Source organism: Poeciliopsis prolifica, unplaced genomic scaffold, assembly GCF_027474105.1.
Source record: "Poeciliopsis prolifica strain line A6 unplaced genomic scaffold, Auburn_PproV2 SCAFFOLD042, whole genome shotgun sequence".
NCBI lineage: Eukaryota > Metazoa > Chordata > Actinopteri > Cyprinodontiformes > Poeciliidae > Poeciliopsis > Poeciliopsis prolifica.
In genome coordinates this window covers 2,838,872-2,864,503 of record NW_026562417.1, presented here as the reverse complement: position 1 = coordinate 2,864,503, position 25,632 = coordinate 2,838,872, and the positions used below count along the sequence as shown (strand labels likewise).

Below are 25,632 nucleotides of genomic sequence, written 5' to 3'. Positions count from 1 at the left end.
ACCTGCCAAGCTTAAAATGAATTATTTTCCTCTTGAAAAAACAGTTAGCAGGAATATTGTTACCACAGTTTAAGGTGGCCAAGAAGTTTTCTTTACAATTTAAAGGTCTTTTGATGTACATTTAACATGGATAACAGTTTTTTTTTTCATATAAAGGTACAGATTTTTGTGTCATGAAGTAAATATTTGAAGGCAATTTTAGAAGTCAGAGCTATACAACAAATGACATTTCAAACTGAATGAATCACAAAATGTTTCACTTTTCTGAAAAACCATTTCTTTCTTTTTTTTATTTTTATTTAAAGAATGTAAACGGTGGTTGCTTTTAAACAGTTCGGTGAACTGAAATCAATCTTTCTTGCAAAGAAAATGACATTATCACAAAAGGCCAACTGCTGTGTTCAAGTTCCCTCTTGAAAAAAAAAAAACACTTCAGTCGTTTGTTTTTTTTTTTCTTCTTAAACCTTGCTTAAATAGCCTACTGCTCTTTCTGCTGACTGAGCGGTTCGATGGCAGCGTTAATATGATGCAACAGCATGCAAACAAACTCTTCGTCACCTAAAGTGGAAGTGACAATGTGGAAGCAACCAAACAAGCACAACGTGGTAATGAAGTCCGTCAATGGTTACCACTGTCTTTAAACATCAGGCCTGCATGTTGGCTGAACGTAAATAGGTGGTCCTACGTAAGCAATCAGAATATACCAACTATAGTCTGGTTTATAAAAGAACTGCTGGATTCATGGCACACAGTTCCCCAGTATTGAATGGAAGTGACTCCCTTGATGGCTTGTCTATAATGCAGAGAGTAATAAGATAAAAACCTGCTTGGACCTGGACAAGTTGCTCAGACACATTAGATTTTTGTGCGTCTTTCTAGTTAATTTACTTCCTGTGTCGTCTTGTTTAGAGCGAATGGATGCATCCAAATGTTCTGCACAAGACACCAGCAACTTTCTTAGATGAGGTTAAAGCAATCTCATATGTTCTACTTTGGTGTGATTAGACAACACCAAAGTTGTGTAACGTTGGTGTTGTCTTTTATACTGTCACATGCTGGGATCTTAAACGTGGCAGACAAATTCAAATCACCCAGAGGTCAGATATCTGTGTGTTTCTATAGACATTAATGTCCAAGTTGAGGTCAATGTTGAACTATAAAATGTACCGTCTGCTATATTTTCATGAATGTATCTGCATCGATACTGTTGGCACAAAAGATGTCTAATAGAAAAATAAAGTAATATTTACGTCACTACTGATAACTGGTATCAAAAATTACATCCTCTTGCTTCTCACTGACCATTTCAACCCAACTTCTTGGTAACTATCCCTTTCCATTTTTATTCACATAAATATATTTTTTATCTATTAAACTTGTGTTGATTTTGATTATTAGACAGTAATTATTCAGTTTTTTTTTTACCAAACCATTTCATACAACTGGGGTATTAGGACCACTGTAGATTTGGAAAAGGTAAGAGAAATAAATCCCCCGCCCAACAAACTCATACATTTTTAGATTTCTTTCAAATTGTTTTCTTTTTTTTTTCTTTTTTTAAAGCGAAAGTTTTACAAAACGCAAATATTGAGATTAATGTCATAAGGTTTTTCATTTTATGTCAAAAAGAAAATTTTTCAGCTTTCGAAACTCAGAAATTTCCATTTTTTTTCTGGAAAATGTCTGAGATCTCCAAATTCTTGAGTTTGTTTTTTGGGAAATGTTTGACTTTTCAAACTCGAGAATTTCTTTGTTTTTTCTTGGACGTTTTTGAGAGTGTTTGGCAGAAATGTAGTTGAGTTTTCTTCTTCTACCTCCAATATCCCTAATGTACAATCGTGATTTCAGAAGTGACGCTGCAACGCAGCAAAAACGCACTTGCCGGTCTATTTATTAATTTATTTTGCATTCCACACGTTACATGTTCTTTTCATAACCTTTAAAACCAATAGACGATTGAATTCAGAACATGGACGTAAAGCAGAGATCATCAGTCAGCCCTGATCGACATCATGCTGTACCTCGCCGAATAAGGCATCGGCCTCCAGGTGAGCCAGTGGAGGCCTGTAATCGAGACCTTGGCGTCTTCTTCACGGTGCCAAAAGCCATTCAGGTTAGTGGTGAGGCAGTCGCAGCAGACGCGGTTGTGCCACCAGCCGCCGATGTTGGTACAGCATGTGGAGATACAAAAGCGCACTATCCTGCCTTCGTGATAGCACGGGGTGGAGCACTTGTCGTTGGGGCGGTCGAGGGTACTGAACTTGGCGCCGTTTTGGTCGCCGCCCGGTTTGGAAAAGCGGATGGCGTCACCTGGGTGAAGAGACGGAAGCTTTACCATCAGACGACAGGGATCGTTTTTGATTCTGTGTTTGAAAACTCCACAGAACCCATCAACTACACAAAGCGATTCATCCTCTTCTTACCTGCAGTCCCGTTGTACGCCCCAACATGCAGTCGATATGCCGTTCCCTCGTCTCCGATTCTGAAGTCTCGGTACTCGGCATACGCCGTTTTGCGATTATGATCCCACAGGTCCACCCTCAAAGTCCAGACTTTGCTTGTGTCATTGGTCAGTATGTGCACCTTCTCTAGTCCAAGCCAATGGTCGTCTGAGGAATCGGAGGAGCAAACAAAGACAAACATCCAAATTTAGCTCCAATATCTTTGCCAACGAACAAAGTACTTGATGGATGCTTGATTTCCTTTCAACATTCAACAATGCTTGTCGAGCTTTAAAAACGTTTTTTACATTTTTCAAAAGTCACATTTGGCACACAAGGTCGCGAGAAGACGAGTCACGTACAAGTCATGTATCCAAACCCGTTTTTGTACTCTTCCCATGTTCTGCCAAAGTAAGTCGCTGCTCCAGTTCGTCTCTGGATCACGAGCCAGCCGACCCCCCTACGGTTATGACAGAACACCTGAGGAAGGAAGTCCAGCAGAGAGTAAAACACAGCATCGTGTTTCAGTGTTTCTTTGAAAGGCTCAGATGGTTTCTCTTGAAAAGCAAATCGATTCGACCAGAAAAAGACCGGGACAGTTACATCTGAAAAATGCATTTTCTAGACAGACGTAAAGTAGAAAACCTTCATGTTCGTTCAGACTTACTAAAACTGAGGAGTATCAGGGGTGTCCAAACATTTTGCAATTCTTGAAACAAACAAAATAGCACAGAAGTGTTTATCTGTTTTTTTTTTATACAATGGATTATTAGGGTCTTTGTAGATAAAAGAAAAAAAGGTTTATGTTTCTACCAAAAAGCTCAGAAATTCTGAAATTAATCTCAGATATTTTCGAGAAGTACCCTGGAAACTCTAATAGTAGAATATTTGTGAGGAGGGAAAAAAAAAAAAGAAATTTTCGGAGTAGTTTTACCGGGTCCCTATCATCCCTGTTAACGTCTAAAGGATGGGGGTCAGGGGTCAAACACATTTTATGTTCAGTTCTGATAGCTACCTCGAAGCGAGTTTGGCTTCCTGTTGGCTGGATGAGGTAAATACTGGGTCTCAACGACGGAGGCCTCAACTTTGAGCAGTCTTTTTCCCCCCCAAACGTTTTCAAGAGAAAAAAAACAAAACAAGCAATTAACAGGATATGAAATCGAGTCTTTAAATAAATAAATTCTACATAAACGAAATATACATCATTAGTAAAGGAAAGCTGCTTACCTGAAGGCAAATCTGCTGCCTGTATGGCAACAAAAATGAAATGGTTATCATGCAGGACGTAAGAAATTGTTCAGGTCAGGATATTTTCAGAGGTCCAGTCGTTACCTGGTCGGAGCGGCTCAATGCAGCCGTCAACACCAACCCGAGGAAGCCGAACAGAGCCTTCATTGTGACCTGATTAAAGGGCAAACACATTAAAATGAGCTTTTAAAAGAAAGGAAAGCAAAAATAAAATAAACATGCATCTTTCCTCAGATACGTACCGTTTTGCCGGGTGAAGATTGAATCTGAGCGTCCTGAGAGGAATCGGTTTCCTTTAAATGCTGAGACGTTACACCACACCTCCAACTCTTTGTGAGATATCGGCTGAATCGCTTGTCTTCGTTCAGGACAAACAGTCCTGAAAGTAGAAACATTTGAACTCGTCATGTAATTGGGCCAAGATTTAAAAAAAGATATTGATAAGACGAGGCATATGTGGCGTTCAGATTCAGATTATCTTTACTGTCGCTCAGTGTAACGTCAAAGATACGCTGCAGAAGGAAGTTACGGTGAATGTCAGGTCACTAACAGAAACCAGTCAGATGAACTAGAATAATATAAAAAGAAGAAGAAGATAGAATGAAAACCAGATGAAAAACAGGCCAGGCCCTGCAAATATAAGTGCAGGCCTTCGCAACTTCTACTGCGCTTTGGGGCTGCATGCAAATTGAAATGCATCAAGTGAAGAGGGAATGTGCTCTTTGACCAACCTTTCAAAAGCATTTCATGATTTTGGATGTAAACGCTAATGGCTTTGTGGTTAAAATAAAGCAGAAGCTTAGAATCTACCACCTATAAGCACAGGACTTGTGGACTTTCCTGTCGGGTTGGACTCTGCAAGACAGACATCTGCAATTTGGACCTGCAGAAACGGGTTCTACCGGTATGTCCGGTGTCCAGGCTAGAAACACCCAAAAGCTACATTCCTGGCTGACCCTGTACAGAACGTCCAGGCCTTGTTCTCAACGTCCCCCTGCGTTGCTAATGAAACATTTCCTTTAGTTGGCTTCAACTGTTGCTTCTATGGTGCCTGCTTGGGATTTCCTGTTGCACAAAGAAGAAATTCCAGCAACTTTGAGATATTTTCTGCATCAGTAGATGCAGAAAATATCTACAGTGTATCTTCTTAAACTGCATCATGTCACACAGACGCGGTGCCTGGTAAACACACATAAAAAAAAAAAGAAAAAGTTTTTTTTTGTATTTTGAATGCTTCTTTTCAGCACTTTGAACACAGAAAAACTCCCTATCTATCTTTGTCAAACAATAAAACATAGAGCTCTGCTGCATACTAATAAATTCATTGATTAGTTGGGTTTTTTAAATTATTATTATTATTATTGTTGTAACCAATTTTGATTGAAAATCCAACACATCCTAAGGGGTCTTGTTAACTGTTAATACTTGTATTTGTCACACAATGCAGCTACAGAAACAATATGTTGCTTAAAGTTAGTTTTTTTTTAAGACCCACAAGTAAATAAGTGAGCATGTAATTCTGCTGTAAATATAACTGAATACTAAAAAATGTTCCCAGTACAATGGCTGCTGAAAATCCTAAATTGGCACAGAAGCCAAAAATACAAGAACGTTCACATCCTGCTGGGAAAAAAAAAAAAAAAGATTGAAATTGAATTTTAGTAATTATTTTTGATAATCCACCCTAAGAGAACAACGGCAGAAAGAAATTCAGAGACAGATTTGGGACTAAGTGAAGTATCAAGCGGGTTCCTCTGGATCATCTGGATCACAAAGTCCGAGAAGGAATGTTGCCTCAGGGCATTCATTTTTACTTATTAATTTTTTTTATGACAGTAATTTTGAAAATGAAACGCTCAACTCAAATAACAGTAATGCCAATCTGAACCCATTTGTGTGATTTCTTCAGCTCAACAGAACGACAGATAGTCGACCTTCATTCCACCCTGAGTTTAAAAATGATGGATTCACAAAAATGTTCTGAAAAATTTCGATGTAAAATATTGTTATTTAGTCAATAACTTTAAAAAGCAAAACAAAAGTCGGCATTTAGAAGACAACAACTCAGGATAGGGTGTCGTTTGTAAAGTTGCATAAAATTGAGTGTTCATTTTTCAAAGTCATATTTTCACTGTCAGCCATACAGTCATACTTTAAAAATGATGTAGCTTTATGTTATTAAAGCTAAAGTTTAATCAGTAATACTTTTACAACCACTTTATGTCAGATTATGATTTCTTGGTTAATGTTAGTGATCCCAGGCACAGCAGCTTCACCATTCTCCCAAGGAGCGGAGGGGGAAGCTGGCGAGTGGGGGATCAGCTGCAGGTCTCCATAAGAGTCAGAGACTTCCACGGCCGTCCTAAGAAGTCTGGAGGAGACGTTCTACTGGCTCGGCTTCACAACCGTACTTTCACGCTGGGGTGGCGGGGCATGTGGCGGACCATCGCAACGGCTCCTACTCTGCCTTTTTTCCATTGCTCTGGGAAGGACAAGCACAAGTTGAGGTAATTCAGGCTTCAGACTGGCTTCCTAACTTTTAGGGGTAAATAAAAAGATTTGGTGAAAGCTTCATAAGCTGTTTTCATTTGCCATGCATACAGAAGGGTGAAAGAAGATGGTTTATAATACTAGATCCAAGAGACTGCGACAAAGTTAATCAATTTCCATAACCGTCCATGTTCACAAATACACATTTGATGGTATATACTGTATGTCTTCGTAATGCTGCTGGAATCTTGTTGCCAAATGGCTTTAAAAATGGAAAATTTTGAGTTTTTCCATGTAAAATGATAATTTTTTATCAACATCCAGGGTATTTGTTCAGCAAATATTCATCCTGTACAGGTTTAATTAAAGGGTTTTGGACTGTAGACTAAAACAGGCTTTAGCATCATTAGCATTGATGAGACGTTCTGAAGAAGATGCTAATGTAACCGCATCCTTTCTGCGTTGTGCTGAAAAATATGTCAATAAAAAACCCACACAGGACAGAAAGCCTGAATAATAATAGATTTTTAAACAAAGTTGACGTTAACAAAACATCAATAAATCAGAATGGAAATGATCAAGCTCACTTTCATTTACATGCAACTAATTGATATCTTACTGTTGCTGCTTGCTGTTTTGTTTTTAGTGGCGTCAATATGAAAGTCTACATTCCAGCTTCAGGACCTGAAAACATCGACATTTTACCAAATCCAAAAGGTAAACCCCAGGGTTGGGCTGTTTGTCTTCTTCTTCTTTTTTTAAATCTTTTGTTCCATTTTTCTCCTAGTTGAGAAGATCAACATCTCTATTTACAGACATAAGTGACTGATTTTATTAAGCTCTCCTTGTAATCAATTTAACACGGATTGGAACATTTCACAACTTACCTGTTGAGTAAATCCATGTGATTAAGATTTTAAATAGAGCATTCTGTTTGAATCCTCCAGATGAAAACGGAATGAGTTTCAAGACCCGCCCCTCTGGTTATTACTACAAGAACTCATGGCAAGCACTAGGTGGCGCCAGAGTACATCAGTTTAACTCCAGTGCAATCAGCCAGTGTCTGAAAGGCAAAGCTGTTCACATCTATGGAGACTCCACTGTGAGGCAGTGGTATGAATATTTAACCGACTCGCTACCAGGTATCTCCCCGGCGAGATTTCTCAGTGGAAAACCGGCTCATGTTGCAGTCTAACATGTTGTGTCTTTTCTAAGATCTCAAGAAGTTTGACCTTCGCACCCCAAAGCAAAGTGGACCTTTAATGGCGCTGGATTACGTGAACAACATTTTCGTGACATTCCGCAGCCACGGCCCTCCCCTCCGTTTTAGCAGCTCGCCCGTCAGCCAGCTGCATTACGTCGCCAATGAACTGGACAGAGTGATCGGAGGCACCGACACCGTTGTGGTCATCGGTGTCTGGTCTCACTTCAGCACTTTCCCTTTCGAGGCCTACGTCAGGCGTCTGCTGAGCATTCGGAAAGCGGTGGCAAGACTTTTGAGCAGAGCTCCGGGTACCACTGTCGTCGTCCGGACCGCGAACCCAAAAGAGATGACGCTTTTTGAGAGTTTGACTAACAGCGACTGGTTTTCGCTGCAACAGGATAAGATACTGAGGGAAATATTCAGAGGAATGAATGTCCAATGGTAGATGCTTGGGAGATGGTCCTGGCCCATCACCTTCCGCACAAACTCCATCCGGAGTCGGACATACTCAAGAATATGGTTGATGTTCTTTTATCTTTTGTATGCCCTTAAGCTGACATACCGCTAGAGGACTTTCCTTCCGTTTCTACTTCTCCTTAAGATCCTAGAGAAAAGTAGAAATGGATTTTAGGCGATTGAGATTGGAATTGGGGAAAATATTGGCGCCATATTGTTACAATTGTTTCATTCGGTTGTTCTGAAACAACCGAATGGTCTGTTACTGATATGTTAGCGTCTTACAAAAGCATCTTCAGTGATTCCTGTCGCGTTTCAAAGACTTTTTCAGGCTGAGGACCACCTGACCCTTTTGACGCAACAGTTATTCTTTTGTTTTTGTTTGGAAATAATCCCACCAGATTTGATTCTGATGCATCTAGCATCCTCTGCTGAAGCAACATTAGCGCATTAGCATATGTTGGCTGAGAAAATGACTGAACAGTGGTCTCTTACGACACCGCGGAGGTCAACGTGACTGAATTTGCACTCGTGTCGCACAGAAATGACCAGTTTCAGTTTCAATAAAGTGCTACTATCAGAAGCTGAGAGTATTTTGACTAGCCTTCAGCCCTCCACTGCTGTCATGATTTCTCGATTTCTCACGTGTCTACAGGTTAACACAGTATTACAGGTATCTGCAAAATCTTAGTCAAGAGATTTCTACCTCATGATACGATAGTACTGAAGTGACATATTCTTAATCTCCAACGCATTTTGAATTCTCCTCCTATCAATATATATATATTGCATTCCGACCTGCCAAGCTTAAAATGAATTATTTTCCTCTTGAAAAAACAGTTAGCAGGAATATTGTTACCACAGTTTAAGGTGGCCAAAGAAGTTTTCTTTACAATTTAAAGGTCTTTTGATGTACATTTAACATGGATAACAGTTTTTTTTTTTCATATAAAGGTACAGATTTTTGTGTCATGAAGTAAATATTTGAAGGCAATTTTAGAAGTCAGAGCTATACAACAAATGACATTTCAAACTGAATGAATCACAAAATGTTTCACTTTTCTGAAAAACCATTTCTTTCTTTTTTTTATTTTTATTTAAAGAATGTAAACGGTGGTTGCTTTTAAACAGTTCGGCGAACTGAAATCAATCTTTCTTGCAAAGAAAATGACAATTATCACAAAAGGCCAACTGCTGTGTTCAAGTTCCCTCTTGAAAAGAAAAAAAACACTTCAGTCGTTTTTTTTTTTTTTTCTTCTTAAACCTTGCTTAAATAGCCTACTGCTTTCTGCTGACTGAGCGGTTCGATGGCAGCGTTAATATGATGCAACAGCATGCAAACAAACTCTTCGTCACCTAAAGTGGAAGTGACAATGTGGAAGCAACCAAACAAGCACAACGTGGTAATGAAGTCCGTCAATGGTTACCACTGTCTTTAAACATCAGGCCTGCATGTTGGCTGAACGTAAATAGGTGGTCCTACGTAAGCAATCAGAATATACCAACTATAGTCTGGTTTATAAAAGAACTGCTGGATTCATGGCACACAGTTCCCCAGTATTGAATGGAAGTGACTCCCTTGATGGCTTGTCTATAATGCAGAGAGTAATAAGATAAAAACCTGCTTGGACCTGGACAAGTTGCTCAGACACATTAGATTTTTGTGCGTCTTTCTAGTTAATTTACTTCCTGTGTCGTCTTGTTTAGAGCGAATGGATGCATCCAAATGTTCTGCACAAGACACCAGCAACTTTCTTAGATGAGGTTAAAGCAATCTCATATGTTCTACTTTGGTGTGATTAGACAACACCAAAGTTGTGTAACTTTGGTGTTGTCTTTTATACTGTCACATGCTGGGGATCTTAAACGTGGCAGACAAATTCAAATCACCCAGAGGTCAGATATCTGTGTGTTTCTATAGACATTAATGTCCAAGTTGAGGTCAATGTTGAACTATAAAATGTACCGTCTGCTATATTTTCATGAATGTATCTGCATCGATACTGTTGGCACAAAAGATGTCTAATAGAAAAATAAAGTAATATTTACGTCACTACTGATAACTGGTATCAAAAATTCCATTTCAACCCAACTTCTTGGTAACTATCCCTTTCCATTTTTATTCACATAAATATATTTTTTATCTATTAAACTTGTGTTGATTTTGATTATTAGACAGTAATTATTCAGTTTTTTTTTTTACCAAACCATTTCATACAACTGGGGTATTAGGACCACTGTAGATTTGGAAAAGGTAAGAGAAATAAATCCCCCCGCCCAACAAACTCATACATTTTTAGATTTCTTTCAAATTGTTTTCTTTTTTTCTTTTTTTAAAGCGAAAGTTTTACAAAACGCAAATATTGAGATTAATGTCATAAGGTTTTTCATTTTATGTCAAAAAGAAAATTTTTCAGCTTTCGAAACTCAGAAATTTCCATTTTTTTTCTGGAAAATGTCTGAGATCTCCAAATTCTTGAGTTTGTTTTTTGGGAAATGTTTGACTTTTCAAACTCGAGAATTTCTTTGTTTTTTCTTGGACGTTTTTGAGAGTGTTTGGCAGAAATGTAGTTGAGTTTTCTTCTTCTACCTCCAATATCCCTAATGTACAATCGTGATTTCAGAAGTGACGCTGCAACGCAGCAAAAACGCACTTGCCGGTCTATTTATTAATTTATTTTGCATTCCACACGTTACATGTTCTTTTCATAACCTTTAAAACCAATAGACGATTGAATTCAGAACATGGACGTAAAGCAGAGATCATCAGTCAGCCCTGATCGACATCATGCTGTACCTCGCCGAATAAGGCATCGGCCTCCAGGTGAGCCAGTGGAGGCCTGTAATCGAGACCTTGGCGTCTTCTTCACGGTGCCAAAAGCCATTCAGGTTAGTGGTGAGGCAGTCGCAGCAGACGCGGTTGTGCCACCAGCCGCCGATGTTGGTACAGCATGTGGAGATACAAAAGCGCACTATCCTGCCTTCGTGATAGCACGGGGTGGAGCACTTGTCGTTGGGGCGGTCGAGGGTACTGAACTTGGCGCCGTTTTGGTCGCCGCCCGGTTTGGAAAAGCGGATGGCGTCACCTGGGTGAAGAGACGGAAGCTTTACCATCAGACGACAGGGATCGTTTTTGATTCTGTGTTTGAAAACTCCACAGAACCCATCAACTACACAAAGCGATTCATCCTCTTCTTACCTGCAGTCCCGTTGTACGCCCCAACATGCAGTCGATATGCCGTTCCCTCGTCTCCGATTCTGAAGTCTCGGTACTCGGCATACGCCGTTTTGCGATTATGATCCCACAGGTCCACCCTCAAAGTCCAGACTTTGCTTGTGTCATTGGTCAGTATGTGCACCTTCTCTAGTCCAAGCCAATGGTCGTCTGAGGAATCGGAGGAGCAAACAAAGACAAACATCCAAATTTAGCTCCAATATCTTTGCCAACGAACAAAGTACTTGATGGATGCTTGATTTCCTTTCAACATTCAACAATGCTTGTCGAGCTTTAAAAACGTTTTTTACATTTTTCAAAAGTCACATTTGGCACACAAGGTCGCGAGAAGACGAGTCACGTACAAGTCATGTATCCAAACCCGTTTTTGTACTCTTCCCATGTTCTGCCAAAGTAAGTCGCTGCTCCAGTTCGTCTCTGGATCACGAGCCAGCCGACCCCCCTACGGTTATGACAGAACACCTGAGGAAGGAAGTCCAGCAGAGAGTAAAACACAGCATCATGTTTCAGTATTTCTTTGAAAGGCTCAGATGGTTTCTCTTGAAAAGCAAATCGATTCGACCAGAAAAAGACCGGGACAGTTACATCTGAAAAATGCATTTTCTAGACAGACGTAAAGTAGAAAACCTTCATGTTCGTTCAGACTTACTAAAACTGAGGAGTATCAGGGGTGTCCAAACATTTTGCAATTCTTGAAACAAACAAAATAGCACAGAAGTGTTTATCTGTTTTTTTTTTATACAATGGATTATTAGGGTCTTGTAGATAAAAGAAAAAAAGGTTTATGTTTCTACCAAAAAGCTCAGAAATTCTGAAATTAATCTCAGATATTTTCGAGAAGTACCCTGGAAACTCTAATAGTAGAATATTTGTGAGGAGGGAAAAAAAAAAAAAGAAATTTTCGGAGTAGTTTTACCGGGTCCCTATCATCCCTGTTAACGTCTAAAGGATGGGGGTCAGGGGTCAAACACATTTTATGTTCAGTTCTGATAGCTACCTCGAAGCGAGTTTGGCTTCCTGTTGGCTGGATGAGGTAAATACTGGGTCTCAACGACGGAGGCCTCAACTTTGAGCAGTCTTTTTCCCCCCAAACGTTTTCAAGAGAAAAAAAACAAAACAAGCAATTAACAGGATATGAAATCGAGTCTTTAAATAAATAAATTCTACATAAACGAAATATACATCATTAGTAAAGGAAAGCTGCTTACCTGAAGGCAAATCTGCTGCCTGTATGGCAACAAAAATGAAATGGTTATCATGCAGGACGTAAGAAATTGTTCAGGTCAGGATATTTTCAGAGGTCCAGTCGTTACCTGGTCGGAGCGGCTCAATGCAGCCGTCAACACCAACCCGAGGAAGCCGAACAGAGCCTTCATTGTGACCTGATTAAAGGGCAAACACATTAAAATGAGCTTTTAAAAGAAAGGAAAGCAAAAATAAAATAAACATGCATCTTTCCTCAGATACGTACCGTTTTGCCGGGTGAAGATTGAATCTGAGCGTCCTGAGAGGAATCGGTTTCCTTTAAATGCTGAGACGTTACACCACACCTCCAACTCTTTGTGAGATATCGGCTGAATCGCTTGTCTTCGTTCAGGACAAACAGTCCTGAAAGTAGAAACATTTGAACTCGTCATGTAATTGGGCCAAGATTTAAAAAAGATATTGATAAGACGAGGCATATGTGGCGTTCAGATTCAGATTATCTTTACTGTCGCTCAGTGTAACGTCAAAGATACGCTGCAGAAGGAAGTTACGGTGAATGTCAGGTCACTAACAGAAACCAGTCAGATGAACTAGAATAATATAAAAAGAAGAAGAAGATAGAATGAAAACCAGATGAAAAACAGGCCAGGCCCTGCAAATATAAGTGCAGGCCTTCGCAACTTCTACTGCGCTTTGGGGCTGCATGCAAATTGAAATGCATCAAGTGAAGAGGGGATGTGACCTTTGACCAACCTTTCAAAAGCATTTCATGATTTTGGATGTAAACGCTAATGGCTTTGTGGTTAAAATAAAGCAGAAGCTTAGAATCTACCACCTATAAGCACAGGACTTGTGGACTTTCCTGTCGGGTTGGACTCTGCAAGACAGACATCTGCAATTTGGACCTGCAGAAACGGGTTCTACCGGTATGTCCGGTGTCCAGGCTAGAAACACCCAAAAGCTACATTCCTGGCTGACCCTGTACAGAACGTCCAGGCCTTGTTCTCAACGTCCCCCTGCGTTGCTAATGAAACATTTCCTTTAGTTGGCTTCAACTGTTGCTTCTATGGTGCCTGCTTGGGATTTCCTGTTGCACAAAGAAGAAATTCCAGCAACTTTGAGATATTTTCTGCATCAGTAGATGCAGAAAATATCTACAGTGTATCTTCTTAAACTGCATCATGTCACACAGACGCGGTGCCTGGTAAACACACATAAAAAAAAAAAAGAAAAAGTTTTTTTTGTATTTTGAATGCTTCTTTTCAGCACTTTGAACACAGAAAAACTCCCTATCTATCTTTGTCAAACAATAAAACATAGAGCTCTGCTGCATACTAATAAATTCATTGATTAGTTGGGTTTTTTAAATTATTATTATTATTATTGTTGTAACCAATTTTGATTGAAAATCCAACACATCCTAAGGGGTCTTGTTAACTGTTAATACTTGTATTTGTCACACAATGCAGCTACAGAAACAATATGTTGCTTAAAGTTAGTTTTTTTTTAAGACCCACAAGTAAATAAGTGAGCATGTAATTCTGCTGTAAATATAACTGAATACTAAAAAATGTTCCCAGTACAATGGCTGCTGAAAATCCTAAATTGGCACAGAAGCCAAAAATACAAGAACGTTCACATCCTGCTGGGATAAAAAAAAAAAAAAAAGATTGAAATTGAATTTTAGTAATTATTTTTGATAATCCACCCTAAGAGAACAACGGCAGAAAGAAATTCAGAGACAGATTTGGGACTAAGTGAAGTATCAAGCGGGTTCCTCTGGATCATCTGGATCACAAAGTCCGAGAAGGAATGTTGCCTCAGGGCATTCATTTTTACTTATTAATTTTTTTTATGACAGTAATTTTGAAAATGAAACGCTCAACTCAAATAACAGTAATGCCAATCTGAACCCATTTGTGTGATTTCTTCAGCTCAACAGAACGACAGATAGTCGACCTTCATTCCACCCTGAGTTTAAAAATGATGGATTCACAAAAATGTTCTGAAAAATTTCGATGTAAAATAGTCAATAACTTTAAAAAGCAAAACAAAAGTCGGCATTTAGAAGACAACAACTCAGGATAGGGTGTCGTTTGTAAAGTTGCATAAAATTGAGTGTTCATTTTTCAAAGTCATATTTTCACTGTCAGCCATACAGTCATACTTTAAAAATGATGTAGCTTTATGTTATTAAAGCTAAAGTTTAATCAGTAATACTTTTACAACCACTTTATGTCAGATTATGATTTCTTGGTTAATGTTAGTGATCCCAGGCACAGCAGCTTCACCATTCTCCCAAGGAGCGGAGGGGGAAGCTGGCGAGTGGGGATCAGCTGCAGGTCTCCATAAGAGTCAGAGACTTCCACGGCCGTCCTAAGAAGTCTGGAGGAGACGTTCTACTGGCTCGGCTTCACAACCGTACTTTTCACGCTGGGGTGGCGGGGCATGTGGCGGACCATCGCAACGGCTCCTACTCTGCCTTTTTTCCATTGCTCTGGGAAGGACAAGCACAAGTTGAGGTAATTCAGGCTTCAGACTGGCTTCCTAACTTTTAGGGGTAAAAAAAGATTTGGTGAAAGCTTCATAAGCTGTTTTCATTTGCCATGCATACAGAAGGGTGAAAGAAGATGGTTTATAATACTAGATCCAAGAGACTGCGACAAAGTTAATCAATTTCCATAACCGTCCATGTTCACAAATACACATTTGATGGTATATACTGTATGTCTTCGTAATGCTGCTGGAATCTTGTTGCCAAATGGCTTTAAAAATGGAAAATTTTGAGTTTTTCCATGTAAAATGATAATTTTTTATCAACATCCAGGGTATTTGTTCAGCAAATATTCATCCTGTACAGGTTTAATTAAAGGGTTTTGGACTGTAGACTAAAACAGGCTTTAGCATCATTAGCATTGATGAGACGTTCTGAAGAAGATGCTAATGTAACCGCATCCTTTCTGCGTTGTGCTGAAAAATATGTCAATAAAAAACCCACACAGGACAGAAAGCCTGAATAATAATAGATTTTTAAACAAAGTTGACGTTAACAAAACATCAATAAATCAGAATGGAAATGATCAAGCTCACTTTCATTTACATGCAACTAATTGATATCTTACTGTTGCTGCTTGCTGTTTTGTTTTTAGTGGCGTCAATATGAAAGTCTACATTCCAGCTTCAGGACCTGAAAACATCGACATTTTACCAAATCCAAAAGGTAAATCCCAGGGTTGGGCTGTTTGTCTTCTTCTTCTTTTTTTAAATCTTTTGTTCCATTTTTCTCCTAGTTGAGAAGATCAACATCTCTATTTACAGACATAAGTGACTGATTTTATTAAGCTCTCCTTGTAATCAATTTAACACGGATTGGAACATTTCACAACTTACCTGTTGAGTAAATCCATGTGATTAAGATTTTAAATAGAGCATTCTGTTTGAATCCTCCAGATGAAAACGGAATGAGTTTCAAGACCCGCCCCTCTGGTTATTACTACAAGAACTCATGGCAAGCACTAGGTGGCGCCAGAGTACATCAGTTTAACTCCAGTGCAATCAGCCAGTGTCTGAAAGGCAAAGCTGTTCACATCTATGGAGACTCCACTGTGAGGCAGTGGTATGAATATTTAACCGACTCGCTACCAGGTATCTCCCCGGCGAGATTTCTCAGTGGTTAAAACCGGCTCATGTTGCAGTCTAACATGTTGTGTCTTTTCTAAGATCTCAAGAAGTTTGACCTTCGCACCCCAAAGCAAAGTGGACCTTTAATGGCGCTGGATTACGTGAACAACATTTTCGTGACATTCCGCAGCCACGGCCCTCCCCTCCGTTTTAGCAGCTCGCCCGTCAGCCAGCTGCATTACGTCGCCAATGAACTGGACAGAGTGATCGGAGGCACCGACACCGTTGTGGTCATCGGTGTCTGGTCTCACTTCAGCACTTTCCCTTTCGAGGCCTACGTCAGGCGTCTGCTGAGCATTCGGAAAGCGGTGGCAAGACTTTTGAGCAGAGCTCCGGGTACCACTGTCGTCGTCCGGACCGCGAACCCAAAAGAGATGACGCTTTTTGAGAGTTTGACTAACAGCGACTGGTTTTCGCTGCAACAGGATAAGATACTGAGGGAAATATTCAGAGGAATGAATGTCCAACTGGTAGATGCTTGGGAGATGGTCCTGGCCCATCACCTTCCGCACAAACTCCATCCGGAGTCGGACATACTCAAGAATATGGTTGATGTTCTTTTATCTTTTGTATGCCCTTAAGCTGACATACCGCTAGAGGACTTTCCTTCCGTTTCTACTTCTCCTTAAGATCCTAGAGAAAAGTAGAAATGGATTTTAGGCGATTGAGATTGGAATTGGGGAAAATATTGGCGCCATATTGTTACAATTGTTTCATTCGGTTGTTCTGAAACAACCGAATGGTCTGTTACTGATATGTTAGCGTCTTACAAAAGCATCTTCAGTGATTCCTGTCGCGTTTCAAAGACTTTTTCAGGCTGAGGACCACCTGACCCTTTTGACGCAACAGTTATTCTTTTGTTTTTGTTTGGAAATAATCCCACCAGATTTGATTCTGATGCATCTAGCATCCTCTGCTGAAGCAACATTAGCGCATTAGCATATGTTGGCTGAGAAAATGACTGAACAGTGGTCTCTTACGACACCGCGGAGGTCAACGTGACTGAATTTGCACTCGTGTCGCACAGAAATGACCAGTTTCAGTTTCAATAAAGTGCTACTATCAGAAGCTGAGAGTATTTTGACTAGCCTTCAGCCCTCCACTGCTGTCATGATTTCTCGATTTCTCACGTGTCTACAGGTTAACACAGTATTACAGGTATCTGCAAAATCTTAGTCAAGAGATTTCTACCTCATGATACGATAGTACTGAAGTGACATATTCTTAATCTCCAACGCATTTTGAATTCTCCTCCTATCAATATATATATATATATTGCATTCCGACATGCCAAGCTGAAAATGAATTATTTTCCTCTTGAAAAAACAGTTAGCAGGAATATTGTTACCACAGTTTAAGGTGGCCAAAGAAGTTTTCTTTACAATTTAAAGGTCTTTTGATGTACATTTAACATGGATAACAGTTTTTTTTTTCATATAAAGGTACAGATTTTTGTGTCATGAAGTAAATATTTGAAGGCAATTTTAGAAGTCAGAGCTATACAACAAATGACATTTCAAACTGAATGAATCACAAAATGTTTCACTTTTCTGAAAAACCATTTCTTTCTTTTTTTTATTTTTATTTAAAGAATGTAAACGGTGGTTGCTTTTAAACAGTTCGGTGAACTGAAATCAATCTTTCTTGCAAAGAAAAAGACAATTATCACAAAAGGCCAACTGCTGTGTTCAAGTTCCCTCTTGAAATTAAAAAAACACTTCAGTCGTTTGTTTTTTTTTTTTTCTTCTTAAACCTTGCTTAAATAGCCTACTGCTCTTTCTGCTGACTGAGCGGTTCGATGGCAGCGTTAATATGATGCAACAGCATGCAAACAAACTCTTCGTCACCTAAAGTGGAAGTGACAATGTGGAAGCAACCAAACAAGCACAACGTGGTAATGAAGTCCGTCAATGGTTACCACTGTCTTTAAACATCAGGCCTGCATGTTGGCTGAACGTAAATAGGTGGTCCTACGTAAGCAATCAGAATATACCAACTATAGTCTGGTTTATAAAAGAACTGCTGGATTCATGGCACACAGTTCCCCAGTATTGAATGGAAGTGACTCCCTTGATGGCTTGTCTATAATGCAGAGAGTAATAAGATAAAAACCTGCTTGGACCTGGACAAGTTGCTCAGACACATTAGATTTTTGTGCGTCTTTCTAGTTAATTTACTTCCTGTGTCTTCTTGTTTAGAGCGAATAAACGCATCCAAATGTTCTGCACAACTTTCTTAGATGAGGTTAAAGCAATCTCATATGTTCTACTTTGGTGTGATTAGACAACACCAAAGTTGTGTAACTTTGGTGTTGTCTTTTATACTGTCACATGCTGGGGATCTTAAACGTGGCAGACAAATTCAAATCACCCAGAGGTCAGATATCTGTGTGTTTTCTATAGACATTAATGTCCAAGTTGAGGTCAATGTTGAACTATAAAATGTACCGTCTGCTATATTTTCATGAATGTATCTGCATCGATACTGTTGGCACAAAAGATGTCTAATAGAGAAATAAAGTAATATTTACGTCACTAAATTATCCTCTTCAACCCAACTTCTTGGTAACTATCCCTTTCCATTTTTATTCACATAAATATATTTTTTATCTATTAAACTTCTGTTGATTTTGATTATTAGACAGTAATTATTCAGTTTTTTTTTTTTTACCAAACCATTTCATACAAATGGGGTATTAGGACCACTGTAGATTGGAAAAGGTAAGAGAAATAAATCCCCCCGCCCAACAAACTCATACATTTTTAGATATCTCTCAAATTGTTTTCTTTCTTTCTTTTTTTTTTTTTAAAGCGAAAGTTTTACAAAACGCAAATATTGAGATTAATGTCATAAGGTTTTTCATTTTATGTCAAAAAGAAAATCTTTCAGCTTTCGAAACTCAGAAATTTCCATTTTTTTTTCTGGAAAATTTCTGAGATCTCCAAATTTCTTGAGTTTGTTTTTTGGTAAATGTTTGACTTTTCAAACTCGAGAATTTCTTTGTTTTTTCTCGGACGTTTTTGAGAGTGTTTGGCAGAAATGTAGTTGAGTTTTCTTCTTCTACCTACAATATCCCTAATGTACAATCGTGATTTCAGAAGTGACGCAGCAAAAACGCAGCAAAAACGCAGCAAAAACGCAGCAAAAACACACTTGCCAGTCTATTTATTAATTTATTTGCATTTCACACGTTACATCTTCTTATTATAACCTTTAAAACCAATAGACGATTGAATTCAGAACATGGACGTAAAGCAGAGATCATGAGTCAGCCCTGATCGACATCATGCTGTACTTCGCCGAATTATGGATAGGCTCCAGTGAGCCAGTGGACGCCTGAAACCCAGCCAAATTCGTTTCTTGCACGGTACGAAAGGCCATTCAGGCCAGTGGACCTGCAGCTGCAGCAGACGCGGTTGTACCACCAGCCGCCGGTGTTGGTACAGCAGGTGTTGTTACAAATGTGCACTATCTTGCCTCGGTAATAGCACGGGGTGGAGCACTTGTCGTTGGGGCGGTCGAAGGTACTGAACTTGGCGCCGTTTTGGTCGCGCCTGTTGGGTACCGCGGATGGCGTCACCTGGGTGAAGAGACGGAAGCTTTACCATCAGACGACAGGGATCGTTTTTGATTCTGTGTTTGAAAACTCCACAGAACCCATCAACTACACAAAGCGATTCATCCTTTTCTTACCTGCAGTCCCGCTGTACGCCCCAACGTGCAGCGATATGCCGTTCCCTCGTCTCCGATTCTGAAGTCTCGGTACTCGGCATACGCCACTCTGTGATCATGATCCCACAGGTCCACCTCAAAGTCCAGACTTTGCTTGTGTCATTGGTCAGTATGTGCACCTTTTCTATTCAAAGCCAATGGTTGTCTGAGGAATCGGATGAGTAAACATAGATAAATATCCAAATTTACCTCCAATATCTTTGCCATCGAACAAAGTAATCGATGGATGCTTGATTTCCTTTCAACGCTCAACAATGCTTGTCGAGCTTTAAAAACGTTTTTTGCATTTTTCAAAAGTCACATTTGGCACACAAGGTCGCGAGAAGACGAGTCACGTACAAGTCAAGGATCCAAAACCCGTTTTGTACTTCCCATGTTCTGTCAAAGTGACTCACTGGCATAGTTCGTCTGGATCACGAGCCAGCCGACCCCACTACGGTATGACAGTACACCTGAGGAAGGAAGTCCAGCAGAGAGTAAAACACAGCATCATGTTTCAGTGTTTCTTTGAAAGGCTCAATGGTTTCTGTTGAAAAGCAAATCGATTCCAGCCGACCTGAAAAAGACCGGGACAGTTACATCTGAAAAATGCATTTTCTAGACAGACGTAAAGTAGAAAACCTTCATGTTCGTTCAAACTTACTAAAACTGAGAAGTATCAGGGGTGTCCAAACATTTTGCAATTCTTGAAACAAACAAAATAGCACAGAAGTGTTTATCTGTTTTTTTATATATATATATAATGGATTATTAGGGTCTTTGTAGATAAAAGAAAAAAGTTTATGTTTCTGCCAAAAAGCTCAGAAATTCTGAAATTAATCTCAGATATTTTTGAGAAGTACCTTGGAAACTCTAATAGTGGACTATTTGCAAGGAGGGGAAAAAAAATCAGAAATTTTCGGAGTAGTTTTACCGGGTCCCTATCACCCCTGTTAACATCTAAAGGATGGGGGTCAGGGGTCAAACACATTTTATGTTCAGTCTGATAGCTACCTCGAAGCGAGTTTGGTTTCCTGTTGGCTGGATGAGGTAAACACTGGGTCTCGCCGAAAAGGGCCTCAACTTTGAGCAGTCTTTATCCCCCCAAACATTTTCAAGAGAAAAAACAAAACAAGCAATTAACAGGATATGAAATCGAGTCTTTAAATAAATAAATTCTAACATAAACTAAATATACATCGTTAGTAAAGGAAAGCTGCTACCTGAAGGCAAATCTGCTGCCTGTATGGCAACAAAAATGAAATGGTTATCATGCAGGACGTAAGAAATTGTTCAGGTCAGGATATTTTCAGAGGTCCAGTCGTTACCTGGTCGGAGCGGCTCAATGCAGCCGTCAGCACCAACCCGAGGAAGCCGAACAGAGCCTTCATTGTGACCTGATTAAAGGGCAAACACATTAAAATGAGCTTTTAAAAAGAAAGGAAAGCAAAAATAAAATAAACATGCATCTTTCCTCAGATACGTACCGTTTTGCCAGGTGAAGATTGAATCTGAGCGTCCTGAGAGGAATCGGTTTCCTTTAAATGCTGAGACGTTACACCACACCTCCAACTCTTTGTGAGATATCGGCTGAATCGCTTGTCTTCGTTCAGGACAAACAGTCCTGAAAGTAGAAACATTTGAACTCGTCATGTAATTGGGCCAAGATTTAAAAAAAGATATTGATAAGACGAGGCATATGTGGCGTTCAGATTCAGATTATCTTTACTGTCGCTCAGTGTAACGTCAAAGATACGCTGCAGAAGGAAGTTACGGTGAATGTCAGGTCACTAACAGAAACCAGTCAGATGAACTAGAATAATATAAAAAGAAGAAGAAGATAGAATGAAAACCAGATGAAAAACAGGCCAGGCCCTGCAAATATAAGTGCAGGCCTTCGCAACTTCTACTGCGCTTTGGGGCTGCATGCAAATTGAAATGCATCAAGTGAAGAGGGAATGTGCTCTTTGACCAACCTTACAAAAGCATTTCATGATTTTGGATGTAAACGCTATGGCTTTGTGGTTAAAATAAAGCAGAAGCTTAGAATCTACCACCTATAAGCACAGGACTTGAGGACTTTCCTGTCGGGTTGGACTCTGCAAGACAGACATCTGCATTTGGACCTGCAGAAACGGGTTCTACCGGTGTGTCCAGTGTCCAGGCTAGAAACACCCAAAAGCTACATTCCTGGCTGACCCTGTACAGAACGTCCAGGCCTTGTTCTCAACGTCCCCCTGCGTTGCTAATGAAACATTTCCTTTAGTTGGCTTCAACTGTTGCTTCTATGGTGCCTGCTTGGGATTTCCTGTTGCACAAAGAAGAAATTCCAGCAACTTTGAGATATTTTCTGCATCAGTAGATGCAGAAAATATCTACAGTGTATCTTCTTAAACTGCATCATGTCACACAGACGCGGTGCCTGGTAAACACACATAAAAAAAAAAAAAGAAAAAGTTTTTTTTTGTATTTTGAATGCTTCTTTTCAGCACTTTGAACACAGAAAAACTCCCTATCTATCTTTGTCAAAACAATAAAACATAGAGCTCTGCTGCATACTAATAAATTCATTGATTAGTTGGGTTTTTTAAATTATTATTATTATTATTGTTGTAACCAATTTTGATTGAAAATCCAACACATCCTCAGGGGTCTTGTTAACTGTTAATACTTGTATTTGTCACACAATGCAGCTACAGAAACAATATGTGCTTAAAGTTAGTTTTTTTTTAAGACCCACAAGTAAATAAGTGAGCATGTAATTCTGCTGTAAATATACTAAAAAATACTAAAAATACTAAAATACTAAAAATACTATACTAAAAATGTTCCCAGTACAATGGCTGCTGAAAATCCTAAATTGGCACAGAAGCCAAAAATACAAGAACGTTCACATCCTGCTGGGATAAAAAAAAAAAAAAAAAGATTGAAATTGAATTTTAGTAATTATTTTTGATAATCCACCCTAAGAGAACAACGGCAGAAAGAAATTCAGAGACAGATTTGGGACTAAGTGAAGTATCAGCGGGTTCCTCTGGATCATCTGGATCACAAAGTCCGAGAAGGAATGTTGCCTCAGGGCATTCATTTTTACTTATTAATTTTTTTTTATGACAGTAATTTTGAAAATGAAACGCTCAACTCAAATAACAGTAATGCCAATCTGAACCCATTTGTGTGATTTCTTCAGCTCAACAGAACGACAGATAGTCGACCTTCATTCCACCCTGAGTTTAAAAATGATGGATTCACAAAAATGTTCTGAAAAATTTCGATGTAAAATAGTCATAACTTTTAAAAAGCAAAACAAAAGACGGCATTTAGAAGACAACAACTCAGGATAGGGTGTCGTTTGTAAAGTTGCATAAAATTGAGTGTTCATTTTTCAAAGTCATATTTTCACTGTCAGCCATACAGTCATACTTTAAAAATGATGTAGCTTTATGTTATTAAAGCTAAAGTTTAATCAGTAATACTTTTACAACCACTTATGTCAGATTATGATTTCTTGGTTAATGTTAGTGATCCCAGGCACAGCAGCTTCACCATTCTCCCAAGGAGCGGAGGGGGAAGCTGGCGAGTGGGGGATCAGCTGCAGGTCTCATAAGAGTCAGAGACTTCCACGGCCGTCCTAAGAAGTCTGGAGGAGACGTTCTACTGGCTCGGCTTCACAACCGTTCTTTTCACGCTGGGGTGGCGGGGCATGTGGCGGACCATCGCAACGGCTCCTACTCTGCCTTTTTTCCATTGCTCTGGGAAGGACAAGCACAAGTTGAGGTAATTCAGGCTTCAGACTGGCTTCCTAACTTTTAGGGGTAAATAAAAAGATTTGGTGAAAGCTTCATAAGCTGTTTTCATTTGCCATGCATACAGAAGGATGAAAGAAGATGGTTTATAATACTAGATCCAAGAGACTGCGACAAAGTTAATCAATTTCCATAACCGTCCCATGTTCACAAATACACATTTGATGGTATATACTGTATGTCTTCGTAATGCTGCTGGAATCTTGTTGCCAAATGGCTTTAAAAATGGAAAATTTTGAGTTTTTCCATGTAAAATGATAATTTTTTATCAACATCCAGGGTATTTGTTCAGCAAATATTCATCCTGTACAGGTTTAATTAAAGGGTTTTGGACTGTAGACTAAAACAGGCTTTAGCATCATTAGCATGATGAGACGTTCTGAAGAAGATGCTAATGTAACCGCATCCTTTCTGCGTTGTGCTGGTTTTATTGACTAATCAGGTGAGACGTGGTTCTGCCACAAGCTACACAAATTGGATTGTGATGCCAGGATCAACCACGCCAAAGGAGGATTCAGACAAACCCTGAAGCCCACAGAGGAGAAGCTCTTTCAGTGGTACGGTGTTTCAGTAATTCGCTGCAAAAATGTTCAATGTAAATGCAAAGTTGACACCTAAATTACTGTACGGTTACTCAAGTAGAGCAAAAGTTTTGCAACTGTTTGCCGTACTCTGCTCCACCCGCGGCTTTCACCCAATTTCAATGACTTCCTGTCACAATCACAAATGTTGCTGGGCGATAAATTCCCCCAGAAATGTTTGCAATAAACTACCACTGTTTTGAGGCAATTTTCAAGTAATATATTGATGATGTTTTCCCACTCAAAGACAAAGACTTCACTTTTGTACAGAACATTCCTCGGGGGAACTGAAAGACATTTTAAATATCCAAAAATAAACATCCAGACACAAATAAGAAAAATATTGTCAATAAAAAACCACACAGGACAGAAAGCCTGAATAATAATAGATTTTTAAACAAAGTTGAGTTAACAAAACATCAATAAATCAGAATGGAAATGATCAAGCTCACTTTCATTTACATGCAACTAATTGATCTCTTACTGTTGCTGCTTGCTGTTTTGTTTTTAGTGGCGTCAATATGAAAGTCTACATTCCAGCTTCAGGACCTGAAAACATCGACATTTTACCAAATCCAAAAGGTAAACCCCAGGGTTGGGCTGTTTGTCTTCTTCTTCTTTTTTTAAATCTTTTGTTCCATTTTTCTCCTAGTTGAGAAGATCAACATCTCTATTTACAGACATAAGTGACTGATTTATTAAGCTCTCCTTGTAATCAATTTAACACGGATTGGGACATTTCACAACTTACCTGTTGAGTAAATCCATGTGATTAAGATTTTAAATAGAGCATTCTGTTTGAATCCTCCAGATGAAAACGGAATGAGTTTCAAGACCCGCCCTCTGGTTATTACTACAAGAACTCATGGCAAGCACTAGGTGGCGCCAGAGTACATCAGTTTAACTCCAGTGCAATCAGCCAGTGTCTGAAAGGCAAAGCTGTTCAATCTATGGAGACTCCACTGTGAGGCAGTGGTATGAATATTTAACCGACTCGCTACCAGGTATCTCCCCGGCGAGATTTCTCAGTGGTTAAAACCGGCTCATGTTGCAGTCTAACATGTTGTGTCTTTTCTAAGATCTCAAGAAGTTTGACCTTTGCACCCCAAAGTTGAGGTCAGTGTTGAACAATAAAATGTACCGTCTGCTATATTTTCATGAATGTATCTGCATCGATACTGTTGGCACAAAAGATGTCTAATAGAAAAATAAAGTAATATTTACGTCACTACTGATAACTGGTATCAAAAATTACATCCTCTTGCTTCTCACTGACCATTTCAACCCAACTTCTTGGTAACTATCCCTTTCCATTTTTATTCACATAAATATATTTTTTATCTATTAAACTTGTGTTGATTTTGATTATTAGACAGTAATTATTCAGTTGTATTTTTTTATCCAAACCATTTCGTACAACTGGGGTATTAGGACCACTGTAGATTTGGAAAAGGTAAGAGAAATAAATCCCCCCGCCCAACAAACTCATACATTTTTAGATTTCTTTCAAATTGTTTTCTTTTTTTTTTTCTTTTTTTAAAGCGAAAGTTTTACAAAATGCAAATATTGAGAT

At 39.2% G+C, this 25,632-nt stretch overlaps 3 protein-coding genes and 2 pseudogenes across 3 annotated transcripts; 2 read left to right on the top strand and 3 right to left on the bottom strand.

Annotated features, from left to right (window-relative positions):
* Positions 1–1,885: 1,885 nt before the first annotated feature.
* Positions 1,886–7,161, bottom strand: LOC129376054 (fibrinogen-like protein 1). Its single transcript, XM_055055484.1, has 8 exons — positions 7,067–7,161; positions 3,932–4,068; positions 3,774–3,842; positions 3,669–3,687; positions 3,457–3,536; positions 2,804–2,921; positions 2,424–2,609; positions 1,886–2,310 (listed from the first exon to the last, which is right to left on the bottom strand). The coding sequence occupies exons 3-8, from the start codon at positions 3,834–3,836 to the stop codon at positions 1,991–1,993; spliced, it is 786 nt and encodes a 261-aa protein (XP_054911459.1). The 5' UTR covers positions 3,837–3,842; positions 3,932–4,068; positions 7,067–7,161; the 3' UTR covers positions 1,886–1,990.
* LOC129376064 (NXPE family member 3-like) lies at positions 5,910–9,915 on the top strand (annotated as a pseudogene).
* Positions 9,916–10,500: 585 nt separating this feature from the next.
* On the bottom strand, positions 10,501–15,765 carry LOC129376055 (fibrinogen-like protein 1). Its single transcript, XM_055055485.1, has 8 exons — positions 15,671–15,765; positions 12,546–12,682; positions 12,388–12,456; positions 12,283–12,301; positions 12,072–12,151; positions 11,419–11,536; positions 11,039–11,224; positions 10,501–10,925 (listed from the first exon to the last, which is right to left on the bottom strand). Exons 3-8 carry the CDS (start codon positions 12,448–12,450, stop codon positions 10,606–10,608), a joined length of 786 nt encoding a protein of 261 aa, XP_054911460.1. The 5' UTR covers positions 12,451–12,456; positions 12,546–12,682; positions 15,671–15,765; the 3' UTR covers positions 10,501–10,605.
* On the top strand, positions 15,435–17,683 carry LOC129376052 (NXPE family member 3-like). Its single transcript, XM_055055481.1, has 3 exons — positions 15,435–15,500; positions 15,731–15,925; positions 16,001–17,683. The coding sequence occupies exons 1-3, from the start codon at positions 15,440–15,442 to the stop codon at positions 16,540–16,542; spliced, it is 798 nt and encodes a 265-aa protein (XP_054911456.1). The 5' UTR covers positions 15,435–15,439; the 3' UTR covers positions 16,543–17,683.
* Positions 17,684–19,120: 1,437 nt separating this feature from the next.
* On the bottom strand, positions 19,121–25,338 carry LOC129376063 (angiopoietin-related protein 7-like; annotated as a pseudogene).
* Between the last annotated feature and the right edge of the window lie 294 nt (positions 25,339–25,632).